The following is a 19,761-nucleotide window of genomic DNA, read 5'->3' as shown; positions in this document are numbered from 1 at the left end:
AATGAAGTCTATAATGCCAGAGTTGCTACTCTAAGGACATTGGCTTTCCTTAGTTCTGTTCCCATAGCAAATTTCTATGTCTACTCTCCCAGAAATACTAAATGCATTGGTGGGAAAGTATGAAAGTTTATGTGTGGACTGTGATGTAATTATTATTACTTTATTTACTTAAATGTATGACCACTTCTGATTATATTATTATTTCATTTGCTTTAATGTTAGGTAAATGCTTACATTTAAAATCTAAAAGTGTCATTTTTGTGAATGGCTGGTTTTGTATAAATAAAGAACATTAATGAATGCTTAAGAGCTGAAGTGGAGAAAACGGAGAATGTATTCCCCCACACTACGTTATGCTGAGGATCCTAAGAGAGTTTCAATGTAATTTAACAGTTGGTGGTCCCTCTCTGAGAACTGGGACCTGCCAGTGTGAGGAAGAGGTGTAGGAACTGAAGCAGCCCAAGGAGTGGGAAGATACCCAAGTATCACATGTGAAAATTATGAGGTACCACAGTGTGCATGGCACCTTATATACCTATAAACTCACATACAGTGATATACTCCTTGCTACATGTGTCTATCTCTAGATTTCCTAAGGAGGATATGTTCTTTTTATACCCCTTTGGAAAATGTTAACAATAGCCAGAGTTGACTTTATAATTTCTTTTTTAAACTAGATCTATGATTTGATCTTTGCAGGGAGCTCCCAGCAAGGAATTCCTTGACTGATGCAGATCATCATCTCCCCTGAAACTTATAATCTTAGAGAGCTGCCTGTGGCACTCTATATGTTTTTGCAATCTAAATTAATAATGTAGAAAATCACTGTTATTAACTGTAGTATTGCTTGACTTACACTAGAGGGCACCATGATAACACAACATGCATAAAGGGAGGCATTACAACCTTTTCCAAATTAGTAAGGTAGAGAAGCTGGCCAAGTTTCTTCTGAAGCTGGGATTTGGCAACTGCCTTGTCATTTAATAGTTTTACTCGATTTTGTTCCACCTAAAAAGAAAAAATATTGTTGTTTCTACATTCTTGTAAAAACGATGAAATCATAAACACAAACATTAATATACTCTTAGCTAAGTTAGCTAGGGGTATCTGCACCTTATTTAGTTCTAGCTCCATGAAAGTAAAATTTGCAATCACTGAGAGCAAATAAAAATGGCTGACACGTTTAGGAAAAGGAACTTATAAAGAAACTGTAAAAGAATTAAGATTATTTAACATTCAAAAGTAAAGATTTGGGAATCAATTAAAAATAACTTATTTTTCGGATATACAAAAGGATTTACAATAAACCAAGCAGATATCAATTGTTCTCTTCTGGTGAAGAACTAAAATAATAGAATATTAAATTTAAGTAGAAGACTTTCCTATTCTTGAAAGTGTGAGAGACACTGAGGCAGAGGACTAAAATTCTCATAGGACATCTTTTCTGAAACATCTCTCTTAAGGAATTATCTATCTGAAATGTGATCCTGTAGGATACAGGGATCTGTACACCTAAACAGTAAATGCTATGCACATAGGTAGGCTCGTTAAGACTTATAGATTGACTCACTGCTTATACTACAAAATCTCCAGGCCTCTGGAGTCAGGTACAGTCTTTCAAGCTATACTGCCTGTGTCTGATTCATTGGCAACCTACTTCATGAGGTTCAATTATGTGAAGAACAGGAGGATTGGGCTTTGGTTCATCAGGATGCCGTACTCTTAGACGTTCTGTAGCCATTGCAAGTTCATCAATAGCAGATACGTGGTCCCGCAGAACCATCCAATATTCATGAAGCAACTGTAGAAGAAAAATTAGAATAAAGTTGTGCACTGAACCCTAATAAGGGATAATTCATCAAAAATCTTCATTGAGATCTTTAGGGAAATCTAGTGTTATACAATAAGACAGAAGGCTCACACAGTTCTCTGGCCATGTAACATTTAGGAGATGATGCCAAGCACCTATACAAGACAGCTCTTTTATTTCCCTATTCACACAATTTTAGTTATCTTTCGGAAACTTGCAATTCCAACACAATATAGATGAGCAAAAAAGTAAAGAAAAACCAAACTCCCAAGGTAATCCAGATTAGTAATGTGGGAAGCCTGAGCTAACACCCTTTTTAAAAGCTAAACATATGATATCAAATTCTTACTACAGTTTCCTCGACCTCCCACTGCCCCTTCAAGGCCATTTTAGTAGGGAAAGCACGCCACAAGTTGTGATCACTGCATCAGGGATGGGGCTTGAATCCAGGGCCCTAGATTCCAGAGCTAGTGCTCCCTCCCTTATAGTACTAAGCTAGGGAGTATGCAGCAACATAATACATAATAGGAAAGCACTGGACTAGGCGTTAGACAATTTGGGCTTTGGTTCTGGCTCTGCTGCTAACCAGTTGTGTGACCAGTTGGGCAAAGTCACTTCCACTTCCGGAACCTCATTCCCCTAATGTTTAAAATTAAGGGGCCAGTGTGGCTAATCCCTACAGCACTTTTCAACATAACTAGATTAGAAGCACCTGGAAGGTTGGACCCCATATCTTATTATTCATGAATTTCCTAGCACTCTTTTTTCACCTCTACCCCACAGAATCCTTTACAAGGGTTTAAAAAATCTTAAGATTGACTTTGTGACCCTGGGCACTACAGTCACTTAACTTCTCTTGGCCCTCAGTACCTCCATCTGTAAATTGATAGGATTAGACTAAATGTTTCAAAGGTTCTTTCCTGTTCTAAATCCTAGAAGTTTCTGAATCAGTATTATATAGACTGTACAAAGCTCTTTTATAACAGAACACCACTATAATTTCTCTTGTCACATGCATTTTTATATAACTCATCGTATCTTCTAGCTGACTGATCTAGCTGCAATTATCTGTTCACAATGCTTATTTCTACCCAAATTTACCATGTGTATATGCAACTCTATGCAACTGCTTCACCGATACAAGGTAATTCAAGTACTTTCATTGTCTTTTGTGGCTAAGGGAATTTTTTGTTGGATTTTGAAAAGTAACCTGTTTATTTTTCTCCAAGTAAGCCTTCAGATTTCCAAAAATATGTCAAAGGTGTCTATGATTAGACTTCAAATGCATTGTTTCTCCTCCTTTCTCCAGCCCATCTCAACAGAAAAGCAGGGGCAGTGGCAACAAGTGCATTCCATTAGACTGTATAAATACCTAAATAACAAGTGCTGTTGTTGGGGAATGAAAGATAAATGGTTTCTGACCTTAGTGATTCTGCAGTATTGTAGGAGATGTAAGACAAATGCACTGGTGTTTATAACACAAAGGTGAGAGAGACAGAGAGAAGTTCTGTAAGAAAGTTAATAACAAAGTGCAGTGTAGAGGTAAGAAGCATTAGTTTTGGTTGGGGAGAAATGGCTCAAGTTTCTTGGGGGACATACAGAATATACTTCTCTAACTTCACAGAACTGTACTAAGAGTGGCAAAAAGACATCAACAAAGATATGTATGCCTGAAAAAGGAGGTGGCTTGGTGAAAACCGGATAGACAGGTAGATATGTAGATAGGCAACCAGAGCCAGCATTTATTCAGTACTTACTATGTGTCAGGTGATGTGCTAAGCATAGGGGATATAAATAAAAGCTGGTAAGTAATCCTTGCCCTCAAGGAATTTGCAATCTGAAGATGGAAGACAATACACAAAGGAACATAAATGAAAGGGGGTGGAAGGGTAGAGTTAGCAGTGCTATGTCCTGGAGATGTTCAGCAAGTGTGGGTAGAGGCCTGGTGCTGAGGAAGTTAAGGCCAAAGCAGGCCAAAGCCCAGGGTAGCTCCCAGGGCAAAGTCCTGGGAAGTGAGTGGAGATATTGGCCCAAGTAGAGGGCAAACAGAACATCTGGAGATGTCTGGGAAGAGAAAACAGATGGCCAGCCTGAGTGGTCCAATGGCATGTGGGTATTACAGTGGCATAAGAGATAACGAGAGGAAAGCTTCCAGCGTATTAAGTAGAAATGATGGAGAATTTTTGAAAAGACAAGAATCATATACAGGATGAGAAGGCATGGAGGACTTCTAAGCTTAACTGATGTAACTGACCCATGAGGGTATCAAAGTAATAATGGTATTAAACCAAAGGGGAGAACACATCAGAGGTAGGACTAACTTTCTGCAAGGATTTTTATGAGTTGCAAATTTGAATGCTAAATGAAAGGTTTGATATTTACATGATTACTTCATTAATCAATCATTAAGTCATTCAATAAAGGAGTGAGATAGGAACAGAACCTGTGATTTCATTAGCACAGGGAATTCCCAAGCGAGGAAACCCCCTTGACCACAATGCATGCAGGTACTTTCTCTGCAATTTAGGATTTCAGAACTGTCTAGAGTGTTGAGAGGATAAGTGACTTGCCTAGGGTCACAGAGGCAGGGCTTAAGCCTAAAATGTAGGTAGGTACGCTTTGAGGTGGGGCTCTGCTGTGCTGCCTCTTGGTCATTCAGTGCATAACTCAAATAGAAAGTCTTCCCATTCTACCTTGTATTCCTTCTTCCATGCTTCAAAGAGTTCCATTGAAGTATTCCCTTCTTCAATGAGTCTGAGGTCTAGTCGGTGTGCTTTGGCAAAAGACAGGATTGCTTTCAAGGAGCGCTCCATCTCACTCGTCGCCCACAGTCCTCGGCTTGTGGTGGGGAGCCGATCATCCACCAGGCCTTCTTCATCTTCTATCATCTCCTCAAAAATTGCAGTCTGGCCTTTCACTCTTGATATACACAAGGGAAAGACAGGTTTTACCATGATAGCTGCTGAATTTGCCCACACTCTGCCTCTGTGGAGGAGCAGTGCGAGTGAGCAATGGTTGGGGGGAAGGACAGGAGAAAAACAAAATCACTGTGGTTTGCTCTGCTGCATTTCCATTATAGCTATAGAAACTTCTTTGTTGTCTCTGGGAACTACAATAATTTTGAGAATTATCAGAGTCTGTGAAGAGAGGAAGAGGAACACTGGAAGGAGAAGGGCAAATGAAATACATGGAGGAAACTGTTAATAATTACGATGATGATACTAACAATAGCTAGCACTTACAGAACACTTAATATGTGCCAGGCACTGTGCTCAGTGCTTTACTCATGTCATCTCATCTGATCGTCAGAGCAATCTGGAGAGGTAGGTGCTATTATTATTCCTGTTTCATAGTTGAAGAAATTGAGACAGAAGTTAAGTGACTTGCTCAAGATCACCAAAAGTGTCTGAGGCCACATTTGAACCCAGGTCTTCCTGACTTCATTCCCAGGACTCTATCCACTGCTCCATCTAAATGCTGGCTATTGTTATTGTTATTATCATTTGCTTCAGGATTAACTACTACCACCTACAGATTACCTAGTGGGGTCCTTAAGAAGCAACTTCAGGTTGGGAAACCCTGCCTTGATTCACTGCCTCTTTAGGAAAACAAGCACCTGCCTTCATTTTACCCCCACCCCTTTAGCTGATGAGAAAACGTTTAAATAGCAGGTGACTTATTGCTGAGATTGCTCCCTGCAAGTTTAATCCAGAACGCTAAAAAGTAAAAAGAAAACTATATATTAAAACTCTTTTATTAGATATCCTTATGTTGTCTATAAAAGAGCTACAAGTTTTATAAATATGTGTATATGTATATTATGTATACATCTATACATACACATACATATGAATTGTGTGTACATACACTTGCAGCTACTTGGGGGAAAAACTGTATAACTTATAAACACTGTTGTCAATCTCTTTTTTCCAGTGGTTAATTTTCTAATAGAAAACTTGGAAGCATGGTCATTGTGAAGAAAATGTATTTTCAACCTGAGATCACTATACCCCATATTTCACATTCCCAACGGGAAATAAGCAATCAGAGAACTTACGTGTGAGAAAATAGCTTCGACTCATACTCTGTGAACAATTCATCAGCTTTACAAAAGACACAGCTGGAAAAGAAGAGATCACCAAGAAAAACATTTTCAGCCGTAACTAGCAATCAGGTAATTTATAGGAGAGTGTTGGGTATTTTGCAACCCATTTGTTCACTTTAGGAAAAACACATGCACATATTAAATTTTCAACTATTTTGTGGGGAAAAAATGAATGCAAATTACAGGTTGAAAGTGGAAACTGTTAAAGGCTTGCTTAAAAAAAAACAAGTTATATCAATATGAAGTTTACTTTTCTTTCTGAAATCAAATCAAATGAAAAAGCTTCAGCACTTTAGCCATTATTTATTCTATCAAAATAGATCTAAGACGATAAGGGTATGACACCCTCGATGCACGCTTTCTTCTTTTACCTACTTGTTGAGGGGCAGTCTGACAGGACGAAGATGGCAGATTGTGGCAGCTTCGATGACATCACGGGATGGGGGTCCCTCCAGGTTCTTCACGGCCTCTCTCACGAGTTTCTGAAATTTCTTCAGCTCTTCCATTTGTGTTGTGAGTAAGTACTGAAGACCTCTGCAGTCCCGGAACCTGATGCCCAACAATAACAACAACAGCAGTAGTAACACCACTGCCACCCCCACCAACGATGACAACAACACACAAAGCAGGTCAGGGTGCTCAGGTAACGGCTGCCGACCAAAGTATTACAGTGGTATCAGAGCTACTGTGAAACTTCGCCCAGGACCCCTGTAGTACGAAGCCGCTGAATACTTAGCATTCGGAAAGTGTTTATGTATTTATTTATATGTATCACCAAGTATTGATGGGATGCCTCCATATGTAGCAACATGCTAGCAGCTAAAGAGGACATAAAAGTACAGGATGACACCATCTCATCCTAAAAAAGCACACGATCCTCTATCTAACTCAACAAAATTCACAAGCTCAGATCGCGTGCAAGGCATCAGGGATACAAAGCCAAAACCCAAACCAGTTCTCACCCTCGAGAAGCTCAAGTTCTACCGGAGAGGTACAATATCTATTCTCTGATGCATTCCTCCCCCCACCTTCTATGAGAGGAGAACACTGTCCTCAAAAAGAAATGAGCTACAATAGTGCTGTCAAACTCAAACAGACACTGAGCCAAGAGACCACCCATAAGGATCGCTGTGGACCCTGTATTAACTTAGAAACCACCATAACATTATCTATGTTCTGTTGTTTTTTATTCCATTAAATTTTTCTCAGTTACATTTTGGTCTCCTGAACTTTGGAATGTTGTATGCTTGACACCTCTGACCTACAACTATCTCCCATTACTTTTCTCACTTCTAGGCAATCTTTTCTTGCCCTTTTTTAAGACAATAGGAGAGGGATGAAAAGCTTGGAAGAGAAAGAAGTGAGATCTTTCATAAAGATAAAAGACTAAGGGTAATACAAACAGATAAGAAAAGTAGGCAAGTGACAGGGGCTGTGGATACAAATGAGAAGGAAGGAAACCCAGAAATGAGATTGGGAATGAGCAAGAACAGACCCTCTTTGGAAGCTCATAGCTACCAAAACCTAGCATGGAAAGAGAGAAATAATGAGATATAAGTACTACAGAATATCTATAAATGTGAAGATTTTAATGCTTTTAATTTTCTCTATTGTACTTTCCAAATCCTTTTAAGGCCCATCTTAAGTTCCATTTCCTTCATTCCTTCCCTTAATAATTCTAGTCAAAAATGGCTTCCCACTTTCCTGGCTTTCCAAAACATTCACCAATTACATTATACATGTTGGCATTTCAATTATATTCAAATATATCCTCATATTATTCTTAATTGTTTCATGTGCAAATTTTGATTGTTTATTAAAGACTGTAAACTCCTCAAGGTAAAAAAAAAAACAACCCCAACCCAAACCATGTCATACACTTCCATTTTATAGTATGTGTCAATCCCAGAACTTTCTAGTGGTGTTGAAATTACAGAATTTGTTTGGAGATGTCTTGAGCAAAAAGAAGTCTAAAAACTATTGGTATAAGAAATCACAAACAGAGAAATCTCCTTTCTGATACACTAAAAGCATATTTTTGTCTTTAAATATGAAACTTCATGTTTGAATAAAAAGGAAAAGTTACTTTATATAGCTTCTCTTAGGTATTTACATATTCAAGTAATTTGATTAAATCTTTCCTCACTTCTTCTGAACTACTGAAACAGTCCTCTAACTAGTCTCCCTGAATCAAGTCTTTTCCCTACTCCAATCCATCCTCTCCTCAGGTGCCATAGCGGTTATTCTAAAGTGTAGGTCTGGGACTCCCTATCAACTCCACCTTCCAGGAACAAATATTAAATGCTCTGTCTGTTATTTAAAGCTCTTCATAAACAATCGCTTTGCTAGCTTTCCAGACTTCACATACTTTACTCCCCCACTTCCACATACTCTGTGATCTAGCTATGCTGGGCCACCTGCAGCTCCTCCAACACAACACTTCATCTCTCATCATTATGTCTTCACTTTTCCTGCTTGTTCCCCCGATGCTCTGACCACTCCACTTTGCTCCTTAGATTCCCTGGCTTTCTTCAAAGCTCAGCTCAAACCCCATCTTCAGCAGGAGGCTGGTCCCTTCCAGCTGCTAATCCCATACCCATTACCATTTTCTACTCTGTATATATCTTCTATAAACCTAATTATTTACTTTTTGTCTATTCTCCATCAAGAAAATATGCTTCCTGTGGGCAGAGACTGATTTTGCCTTTCTTTGTATCTCTTCTAATTAGTGCAGTGCCTGGCACATTGTAAGCACTTAATAAAAGCTTGCTGACTGTCAAAGATGAACCATATGAACAAAACCATAATCACAGAATTGCTTTTCACTAGTATCTAAATGTATACCCTTTTCTCATTTAGATCCTATAATAAAAGGCAGAAAAGTTTATTTTAAAAAGCTGAGTGGTAACCAACTTCATGGGACAAAACAAATGGGAAAAATCCCCATGATTTTGCCTTTGAAAACTAGTGCAATGATAAGGAAAACAATTTTTAATTTAGAGCCCTTCAGAATACACTTACAGTTTACTGATTTAGAGGCGAAAGAGACTTTATGTTTAATGTCTGAGGGAGTGACACTGGAAGTTATAACACTCTAAAATGTCTTCTTCCAATAGGTCTCCCAATGTCTGGTTTACTAATTGTTCACATTTGTGAGTGGATGCACTGAAGGAGTCTGTAAAAATGAGGTTATGTTATCGAGAGAGGGAATTTCTTGTTGTTTGTGTTTGTCCTTCATTCTTTCTTTTTGTTTGTTTTTGGCATGGCAATTGGGGTTAAGTGACTTGCCCAAGGTCACACAGCTAATACATATGTCAAGTGTCTGAGGCCAGATTTGAACTCAGGTCCTCCTGACTCCAGGGCCAGTGCTCTACACACTGAGCCACCTAGTTGCCCCTGTCCTTCGTTCTAGAAGAGGACCAGGGAAATCATTATCATCCATTAACAATATCACCAAGAATAAATCCCTAGAATATCTCCACTTACACAGCAAGGAATGATGCAAGAGACAGATATATTCTTATGGAAGGGCATAAAAGGTGGGGAAAATGGGGTAAAATGAAATGTGACAGTAGAGGCAGCTAGGTAGCATAGCAGATAGCGCACTGGGCAGGGAGTAGGGAAAAACTGACTTCAAATCTGGCTTCAGATACTTACTAGCTAGGTGACCCTGGGCAAGTCACCTAATCAGTGTGCCTCAGTTTTCTTATGTGTAAGATGGGGAAAATAACAGCACCTCACAGAGCTGTTGTACGGATCAAATGAGGTAATATTTGTAAAGTGCTTAGCATAGTGCCTGGCACATAGTAGGCACTGTTTTAATAAATGCTTGTTTTCTTCCTTCCTAATAGCAGGGAACCTTGCCAGTCAATGGACAAGCATGAAAAGTGAATGACGTGTGCACATTACCAGAGGGGAGTAGAACATTGACAGCAGGATAGAAGTAGGACAGGGGAGGAGTTCCCAAAATATGGTTCAAGGATAGCCTTGCTTGATTACAACAGACTTAAGAGAAACAACAAAACAAAACTTTGCCTGGTACAAAAGGGGGAATTTTCTGAGGCAGAATGGAGTTGTAGACAGAGGGGCTGGCCTTGAAGTCAAGTTGGGCTCAAGCCTTGCCTCTAACCTGTCATCAGATAACCTCTCAGTGACCTAGGCAACTCTCTAAGACCACAAGCTGCAGACAAGGAATCAACCTACCTTGGTCTAAGGAGTGTGTTCATCTAGGAGGCTCCCTATACCAATGAAATCACAGGTCCAGTTCCTATCCATATCCCTTTTCTGGAACACCTCTGTGATTTCACTGATATAAGGAACTCCGAAGATGGGCCGTTACTCTACAACTCAGAGCTGCAGAAGTTTCGCTAGGGTCCTGAGAGGTTAAGTGATTTTCCCATAGCCACTCCGTCAGTATGAATCTAAAATGAAACTGGAACATTTTCCTCACTTATTGACCAGCTCTCTCTTCACCTGCTTCTCTAAGAGAGGTACTGAGGACTTATTGGCAGGTACTCTCTGAAGTGCTATGAGCAATACAGAGTTTAATAATGAGAGAAGTTTGATGTCAAAGATACTACAACCTAACACTTCTATTTAGATGGTTTTTTTCCTATTCTTATCTGTATTATTTTTCTTACTTCTCTGCCATGGAAAGTTTACTAGTTTGCTGCTTGTAGTTGCAGGTTATTTCATTCTGCACACGCTGGACAAGCTCCTCATCAATAGCATATTGAATTGCTGACTGGATCGCATCTAGCCACCAAGGTGAGCCTGAATGAATCTGCAGGTGAAAAAAAACCAGAAATATCAATCATTTAATTAATATTCATTGAGTGTCTATCATAAGGCTAACACTGTGCTAGGTAACGTGAGAGTTACAAGGAAAGGATGAGAGAGTTCTTGCCCTCAAAGAGCTTTTTGGCCTATAAAAAAACAAAACAAAACAAAACAAAACAGCAAACCCAAAACAAAGATAAATGCATTATGAGGCTGCAAAGCAGAATGGAGCATGTGATAGACCTGTATTTCATATTTCACTTCTGATTTACTAACCTCTCAGCTTTAGTTTCCTCATCTGTAAAATGGGAAGACTAATAATACTGACAATATCTACCTCACACAGTTATTGTAAGGATCAGATGACAATGAAAATAATGATAACAGATGACATTTCTAAGATTTGCAAAGTGTCATATAGATACTATCTCATTTTATCTTCACAAAAACCCTGAAGCAGGTGCTGTTGGGGAAACTGAAGCAAATAGAGGTTAACTGACTTGCCTAGTCACACAGTTTGTAAGGGTTCAAGGCTCGATTTGAACTCAGATCTGTGTGTTTCCTGGTTCAGTGCTTGATCCACTGTTACCTAGCACGCTAGCACTTTAAAATTTTTAGGAGCTACTTAAATGTTGGGCATCCAGGTGGTACAGTCGATAAAGCACCATTACTGGAGCCAAGAAGAACTGAATTCAAATCTAGCCTCAGATCACTTACTAGCTGTGTGACTCTGGGCAAATCACTTAAATCTTGTTTGCCTCATTTTCCTCATATGTCAAATGAGTTGGAGAAGGAAATGGCAAACCACTCCAGTATCTTTGCTAAGAAAACCCTAAACAGGGTCATGAATAGTCAGACATGACTAAAATGACTAAACAATATAAATATTAATTATTATTATTATCCCTTGAATAGGTAGTTCTTTGTTTAGTCTACTAAAAAGAACCACTGTTGCTCAAGCATTCTGGATACATGAATATTTACTGTTTACACATATGGTAAAACTATTATAAAACACTATATACATACACACACATATATATGAAATATTTTTATATTTCATATATATATAAAATATTCAGGACTATTAAGGGGCAATTATTTGATTCTGGCAATCTATAGTCCTTCTCTCTAGCTATAAGAAAGGCCATATTTCTAATCATTTAATAGCAGTGGCATAACTAGATTTTAAACAAGATATAATCTAAGATAACCTTATGGAGACATTCACAAAAGTGCAAAATGTTTGGTGAAGAAACATGAAGAGAATAGTGACTCAGAACTTAAAGAATAAAAAGCAGTTATTTGTTTATCTGGGACTCCCATTTTTACTTATTTTACAAAATGGAAAGCTTAAAGAGGGAAAGATGTTCTTGTTTCAACCCAAAGAAAATCTCAGGTTAAAAATGCTTCAAAATTTTGGGGATTCATATTCTTAGAAAACTCAAATACACACAATCTCACCACCCAATATGTCAGATTCATAATATGTTAGATGAAGTGGTGACATCACACTTCAGGTGGCATTCATAAAACTATAATTTCTAAGCCTTTGCTACACAAACATCCCACAAAACAACAAAAGCAGGAATCATCATCTCTGGTAAGTGGCAGAGCTGGGATTCAAACTTGGGCAAGTCTTCTGACTAAATACTACAGAACAATCTAAAAACAATGATGTCCATCAGGGTCCCCAAACCAATCATGATTACAGATCACCAAGTCAAACCGTGACTTAAATCAATAACCGCAGCTTGCCTTCCTCTGAAGCTCCCGGATGGTCTGCAAAACTGGCTGTAAAGCTTGATGGGCTTCTGCAACTTCTGCATTAGATTTACTCATGTAATGCTGTCTAAGTTGTTCAGCCTGAGTATAAAAATAAAAAGATCTTCAATCCAGAGCTTGAATACAATTTTGTATGACATTTTAAGAATATTTCTATGACTGATACTAATTAGCTACTTAACTTAGCTTAAACATGTATTCTAGTGTGTACACATGTTCTTATTTGAATATATGTGGCACTACAAATACAGCTGTGATTAACCAAAGGAAAATAAAATGGCAAATTACCTTATATAACGAGTTTATCTGGGGCTTACTCTTCTACTTGTCCTCTATTTGTATTCCTCTTGTCAAACCCAACATTTGCAATATGACTATTTGTTGAACATTAATGCTATACAACAACAGACTAAGCTATCACAATAAATAATGGGCTCCCTGACACCGGAAGTCTTTAAAGAGAATCTGAATAACAGTCAAGGGTACGTAAAAAAAAGATCCCTGTACTGGGTGATAAGTTAGGCTAGGACCATAGATTTAGAGCTGGAATTTTGAACTTTGCCCAGGGACAATTGAGGACCCTATATTACTAACAAGAGTTCTTACAAGGATGGAGTAGCTTGGGGGGAAGAAAAGGGTGAAACACCAGTTGTTGCAGCCTATAAAAAGATAATGAAGACGAGGGATGGAGACAAAAGGGAAAATGATAAGCAGAGAAGATAAGATTTAACTCCTTTGCAATGTTTCTTGCCCTGTTTTGGGGTAAGTTTATTTAGTATAGTAAACATTTTAGAATATGGAAAAAAAGACTCTTTCCCTAAACCAAGTCTTTTACAGCTATGCTTTTATAATTTCTTAATTTACTATTTATTTCTAAACTAAGCAATTGGCTACCAAAGTCAGATTATCTATATTTCTTCTACTTATACGTAGGCAAGTAGCTCAAGAGAAAAAAAATAATTACAGGTGCTGACATTCTTTATCCAATTCAATCCCAGGAAGGTTGAATACAGTAAAGGTAGCAGGCTAGCTATAGTCACATTCATCCTGAGATGTTGCATGCACTTAAAAATATCGATTACAGAAAGTATAAAATCTGAAAAATCCACTTTTCCAGAGTGAATAATGACAATTACCTCTTCCTGAAGTTTGCCATCTCTCAAGGTAGGAGGTATTCCTGGATGCTTGGCTTGTAATAATTCCATCAGGTTGTGTGTAGAATGAAGTCTCTACATATACCAAAAAAGCAATAACTTTAATATCCCATTCATGGAACAAGTGAGCAGCAGCTTACTCTGGGAAAAACTTTTATCATCATAAGCTGAGCACCAATAACATTAGGCCATATAAAGAAGAAACCTTTCATATAAATAGAATTTGTGTCAACCTTGTGAAAAACTGAATTCTGTTCCATGAAACTACTTTAGAAGTCAAACTTCTATCAAATCCAGCTGGTACCAGCACACCTATCTGTTTGATAAAGGTTCATTTGTAACTTTATCATTTATCCAATCTGTAGCAGCAACAAAAATGTGATGGACAAATTAGATAAGGCCTTTCAAAATAAGAAAGGTCAAAATCAGATGGACAGGTTTTATTTTTCTTTTGTTTTGCTGTCCAATAACTATTTTGTTTTGCATACAAAGGGTACAGGTTTTCACTTGTTTTTGCTCATAGTGGTTGTAGATTTTATTGTAATCAATAGGCTGAAAGCCAATTAACCAAAGATGGAGCTGCAATCTATGGCCATACTAGAATGGAGTGAAGTTTCTCAATTGGTCAATAAATATTTATTAAGCATCTACTATGTTCCAGGCACTGTGTTAAGCACACTTGGAGCAGATGAATTAAGAGGCCACAAATTAGTGCCATTCACCCATTGTTCAAAGTGATGTGAAATTGTAAAGGAACAGTAGGCAATATTCTTCTATGTTATGTCAGATTCTAGGATGCAGAGGAACAAACATAAGATTAGTAGTCAGAAGAATTGTGTCTGAAGCCCTATCACTGAGCCCAGGCTTACTAGCCAGAATTTTGGCAAATCGCTCAATCTTTTTCTTTCCTCATCTATAAAATGGGGATATTAAAGCTTATACTTTTTAAATCAGAAGGTCATTGTGACTACAAAATAAGAATGTATGCAAAATACTTTGTAAAATAGTGTTAGCTACTATTATTATTGATATCAAAGTATTAAGATATGCTTGGGTAAGGGTTTTGGTTTTTTTTTATAAGCCTCAACTGAAATGTTCTGTTGCTCTCTAGTAACATTTGCTGGCTTTCAGAAGTCATCTCAAATATCCAGGAATCTCATTAAAAAAAAAAACTATCCAAATAAAATTGTTAAATGTTTACTCACTTGTAATGAATCAGTTTTGAGTTTGTCTTTGTGTTCCTCAGATGAACGTAATACTTCTCTGTATAGGTCGACTGCTTGGGCATACTCATCTGAAGAATTAAAGTTCATTTAAAGTCAAAAATATATATTTTTAAGCTAAAAATTTCCTTAAGTTATCTGCTATATACATAAATGGCATTTCTTGTAAATGTTGTAATTTAATATTCATTATTTTTAAAGGAAAGGAAACTTCACAGACTCTGGAGTTAGGTAGGATTTCAGAGATCATTTAGTTGAATCTTAAACTAAAACATAAATCCTCTCATTTGAACATTTAATTTGGTGTGGGTTTGATTTTAAAAGTAAGAAAATGAAAGATATTTTATTAATTTTAAAAAATACAACAATATAAATGATGATACTGGTAAAAGAAGCTAAACAAGTCTACAATTTTTTAGTTTTACCTAGCTTTTAATGACATAAAAAAATGCAATGTTAACTTGGAAAAAAAAATGTCACTTTTATTAATAGCTAAGATGATTGGGGGTTGGAGGGAACAGAAAACTTGAGATGTACTTGAAATTAATGGTAGGCTCTAGTAAATCAGTTTTAACTTGATCTAATTACGTCAGATATTTTAGCAAATTTTTGCAATATCCTCTTACCAAAGCATGCAAATGTGGAAGAAAAATAATTTCTATTTAAGTATTATTTTAAATGCCAAAGTACTTTGTCATTAACTATAGCTTAGTTACTTAAGACTTTATCATTTCTGCCAACAGAACTCACAAATAGATGATTTCTTTTTCTATCACGTAATATGAACAGCTGTTTCATCGCCAGTGAATGTCAACATGTCATTTCTATGTAAGTTGAGGCTAGCCTAGTGATTTCAGTGAGAAAGGTCACTTGTTTTTTGCTTTTGGAAGCAAGTTCAAAACACAAAGCTGAAGGCACAGCTGAAATAGCCTATTTTGCTAACATCATCACATTATTTTTACAAAACCTTAGCACTTTAAATATTCACAATTCATTGAGTTCTAAAAGTCTTATTAACATAAAGTTGGGGAGATTTTTTTTAACATCCTTTTAATTATTTTCTAAACAAACAGTCTTCATCTTGTTTTTATTTTTTAAAAATCTAGTTCCAGCAGTTACTTTATTCAGGACTTTTCCCCACATAATGGAATGCAATTTCAAAACATGTTAGTCATCCAGTCCTTATTCAATTTGGGGATGCAGATCATCTGGCTAATAATAAAAACAAACAAACCTGGATAGCCTTTGATAATTTAAGCATAAACACCCAAATAATTATGTTACTTCAAGATGGAGTTATCCTTGTATAAAGTCTTACAGATTTCTGATGAGGGTTCTTTAAAGAGCACATGGATTCTACAAATATTTATACCATCCTTTATTGGAAATGGAGAGTCTTTAGTTAAGCAGCATTTCCAAGTAAAATGATAGACTACCCTAAATTATTTCCAACAAACTCATATATATGTTTATTTTCTTGAAGGAAGCACAGCGATTGCAGAAGAATTAAAAAAGAGTTGAACTTGATTTTTTCATTATAACATGCAAGTCTAACACGCTTTATATCTGCAAGAAAATATAAATGTGTAAAAACATTCCAATTAAGAATCCTGCCTATTTTTGGTCATTTGATGGCACTAAAAATTCCAAATACTCATTCTACTTGACACTACAGAGTCCATTCTTTCTATTAATATCTGTTAAAAAAAACATGCTATTCAAAAGCAGAACACAATTTAATGAAGGCATCAGTACATATATGTATTATATTTGTGTATGTAAATTCACATTTCATATAAATAGATTAATGTAAAGGTTAAAATTCATTTTAGAGTTCCATAAAATTAGTTACAAGAGGAAAAACTTTAAGTTTCACTACAAAAGGCATGTGATTCTGTCTATGTACTTTTCCAGTAAATTAATTCTATTAGACACATCGCATCAAATCCCTATTAAGCTTGTTTCATTTACCATTTAATTTTCAAACAAATGGAATTTAGAAAACATATCTTTAACTGAGAAGCATTCTGGGATGGTTTTCTTTTGATATTTAACAATAGCTGACTATGACTCTAATCCACAAAAAGGAAGAAAACCATAAAAAAGCAAATAAAGAAAGATAATTGGAACAGAACATGCTGAAAACATGTTATTGGCCAAGCAGGAGTTATGAAGCATGCTGATCTTGCCATTTGCCAAATACTTTAGAGTAAGATCAGATGATCTATTTTTTCTTCCAATTATAGACTTAAATTTTTATTTTTTCAATGGGATAAAAAGGAAAAGAAAAGAGGGAAGAAAAAAAAGTCAAGAGAGGACAGATATAGGGACGGGGACACACACACACACACACACACACACACACACACACACACACACAGAGTTCAGAAGCTCAGGAAGTGTAAATTTCTTATCCTTTTGCTCATTTACAAGGGAGAAATTACCACTTTAGACATTTTGAGCTGTGAATTTTGACATCTACTTTAGATACTTCACAACACTGTATTACATGTGACTATATTTAATGAAGGCAAAAACATTTCAAGGCATATCTTGTATTCTACTTGTTTTCATACCTGTCCAGGACAGGCAGTTAGAGAAGAGTATCAGTCTTGTAGCGAGATGTGGGTTTACAATGCATCTCCAACCTTTATAGGCTTTGTGGTTACGGACAAGTCTTAACTTCTCAGAACCTACTCTCCTCATCTATAAAATGGAGACAATATTTGCATTATCTGTCTCACACAGCTATTGTGAGGAATGCATTATATAAATCTGAGTTGCAGATGTTATCCTTCTACTATATTCCTACTCTGATGCCTCAATAAGGAAGCTAAGCCTGGTTTCTCGAACTCTGTGTAGGATCACAAGGTCTGCTACATATAGGCGCATATCTATTGTATGAGGGCAACCTAAACAGGTTTTGAGGCTGAAAAGTGATACATTTTTTGCCCACAGAAGCCTTCAAAGACTGTCTGATAAAATTATAAAGGGGTTGGTTGTGATCTGCTTTAGTTGGGGAGTTCCCCATAGCAATGGCATTACAGATCTTTGAAGTACTGAACTACTGAAATGTTATTATTTCCAAGTTTTCTCTTCTATCTTAATTATATCGCTTTTTGTTTTCAGACTGGCAGAAAATGATATTCAGTGTAATAGATGTTTGTGTTCATTTTAGCTAATTCTAAACTAATTTAAAGGAAAAAATTATTTTTAAAATTTGCTAGAAATCTACTTCCTCACATGTTTGTGATGACATCTCCACTAAATAGTCACTGGGTGTTGGCTTTCATTTCAGATCATAAACTCAAAGTAGGATAAGAGTGCTGGGCCTGGAGTCAGGAAGACTTGAGTTCAAATCTGGCCTCAGACAGTTACTAGCTGTATGACCCTGGGCAAGTCACTTAATCCCATTTGCCTTAATTTCCTCAATTGTAAAATGAGCTGGAGAAGAAAATGGCAAACCACTTCATTATCTTTGCCAAGAAAACTCAAAATGCGGTCACAAAAAGCTGGATACAACTAAAACTGAATAAACAATAACAACAACAGTATTTCCACCCATCGATCCTAAAGAATAAAACCTTGATCAGGCTGCTGTATGTAAAGGGTGGTCACAGATTTGAGCTCTTGATGACTTCTAAGGTCTCTTCTAACTCTAAGCTTCCGTGAACTTAACAAAGCACTGGGTGGCCACTTTCTGTTCTGATTTCTGCAAACCTGTTTTGTGGTCTCTGAGATATCTGGGTCGATTTTATGTATGACACTTTAGGGTAGAGAGGGAACGCATTGCCTTCTTAGAGCTGTTAAAAGAGTGACCATAATAACTGTCCGCTCATGTTGATTCACAACAGTGAGAGCTATCTGAAGGTGAAATGGGTTGCCTTGGTAGGTAGTAGGTTTCTTCTCCCTAGAGATTTATAAGCAGAAGATGACTATGAGTCAGGTATATGTGTGGGTGAGGTATTCTTCAGGAGTAGCTGGCCCTAGATAGCCTCTGAAGTTCCTCCCAATTCAGAGATTCTGTAATGCTCAGTTTGTAATACAGTGGAGAGGTACTACTGTTACTGATGGTTGCAGAAGTTCCTAAACAATTTCTTTAACAAGGCTAAGGAATCTATGCCTCAGGAGTTCCTTCTCTAGCATTTCAGGTCTCAAATTATAAATCTTTTGCATTTTCTGCTAGCTAGATATAGCCTCCTGCATATGGCCTACCTAGGAGTTAAAAAGTAGGGAATAGTAAAGTTTTCTGCATGATCCTTATTGTACTCATGCCTGGTGCTTGAGGATAAAACAAAAATTTTGCTTCAAAGAAATGAATGGCATAGGATATGTCTGTTGTGTACATCTTACTTACATTTCACTGTGTCTAAAATTGTTTAGATTGCTGTCTAGTCAAATACCATTTCACTTGATTTTCTTTAATAACTACATTTTCCTTTGATTTAACTTTACAGTTTTAGTAATAAAACTGCCTGAACCAAAGCAAATACTGTTTAAGAGGAGATGGGAAGATGGAAAGTAGGAAAAAGAAAACTTAGTATTAACTTCAAAATCTAACCTAAATCTCATGAACAGGCTAGAGAAAATAGCCAAAGAAGATAAATAGGTGAACTACAGGGAAAGAAACCCAGAGTTCATGCTAAGGTTGCTATAAAGTTGAAGAAAAATGGTGGAACTGTCTAATTGGAAGGCATTTTTGTTTGTTGTCTTCTGGTAATTCTTTTCCAATGACAAAAACTATTACACCAACATTAAAAGGTCAATTCCTTAATTATTTTGTGGTTTAATAACATTTCCTAGGATAAACAGCACAAGGCCCGATAATGCCAGCTGTAATAAAAGATTACTATTGATTTTGAATAGGCTGCAAAAGGAGACATACGTAATATTTATTTATAACTT

At 36.8% G+C, this 19,761-nt stretch overlaps 1 protein-coding gene across 1 annotated transcript in view; it reads right to left on the bottom strand.

Annotated features, from left to right (window-relative positions):
• Window positions 1-19,761, bottom strand: part of SHPRH (SNF2 histone linker PHD RING helicase) — a 133,064-nt gene that overhangs the window by 46,188 nt on the left and 67,115 nt on the right. The window contains exons 15-23 of the mRNA XM_036766257.1: window positions 14,839-14,927; window positions 13,616-13,708; window positions 12,453-12,560; window positions 10,556-10,698; window positions 6,291-6,464; window positions 5,868-5,930; window positions 4,504-4,729; window positions 1,658-1,801; window positions 907-1,008 (exon numbers count right to left, since the gene is read on the bottom strand). Coding sequence (XP_036622152.1) covers window positions 907-1,008; window positions 1,658-1,801; window positions 4,504-4,729; window positions 5,868-5,930; window positions 6,291-6,464; window positions 10,556-10,698; window positions 12,453-12,560; window positions 13,616-13,708; window positions 14,839-14,927 — 1,142 coding nt within the window. The remainder of the gene's footprint in view (window positions 1-906; window positions 1,009-1,657; window positions 1,802-4,503; window positions 4,730-5,867; window positions 5,931-6,290; window positions 6,465-10,555; window positions 10,699-12,452; window positions 12,561-13,615; window positions 13,709-14,838; window positions 14,928-19,761) is intronic.

This window comes from Trichosurus vulpecula, chromosome 7, assembly GCF_011100635.1.
Source record: "Trichosurus vulpecula isolate mTriVul1 chromosome 7, mTriVul1.pri, whole genome shotgun sequence".
NCBI classification, from domain to species: domain Eukaryota; kingdom Metazoa; phylum Chordata; class Mammalia; order Diprotodontia; family Phalangeridae; genus Trichosurus; species Trichosurus vulpecula.
This window is presented reverse-complemented; position numbering and strand designations above follow the sequence as displayed.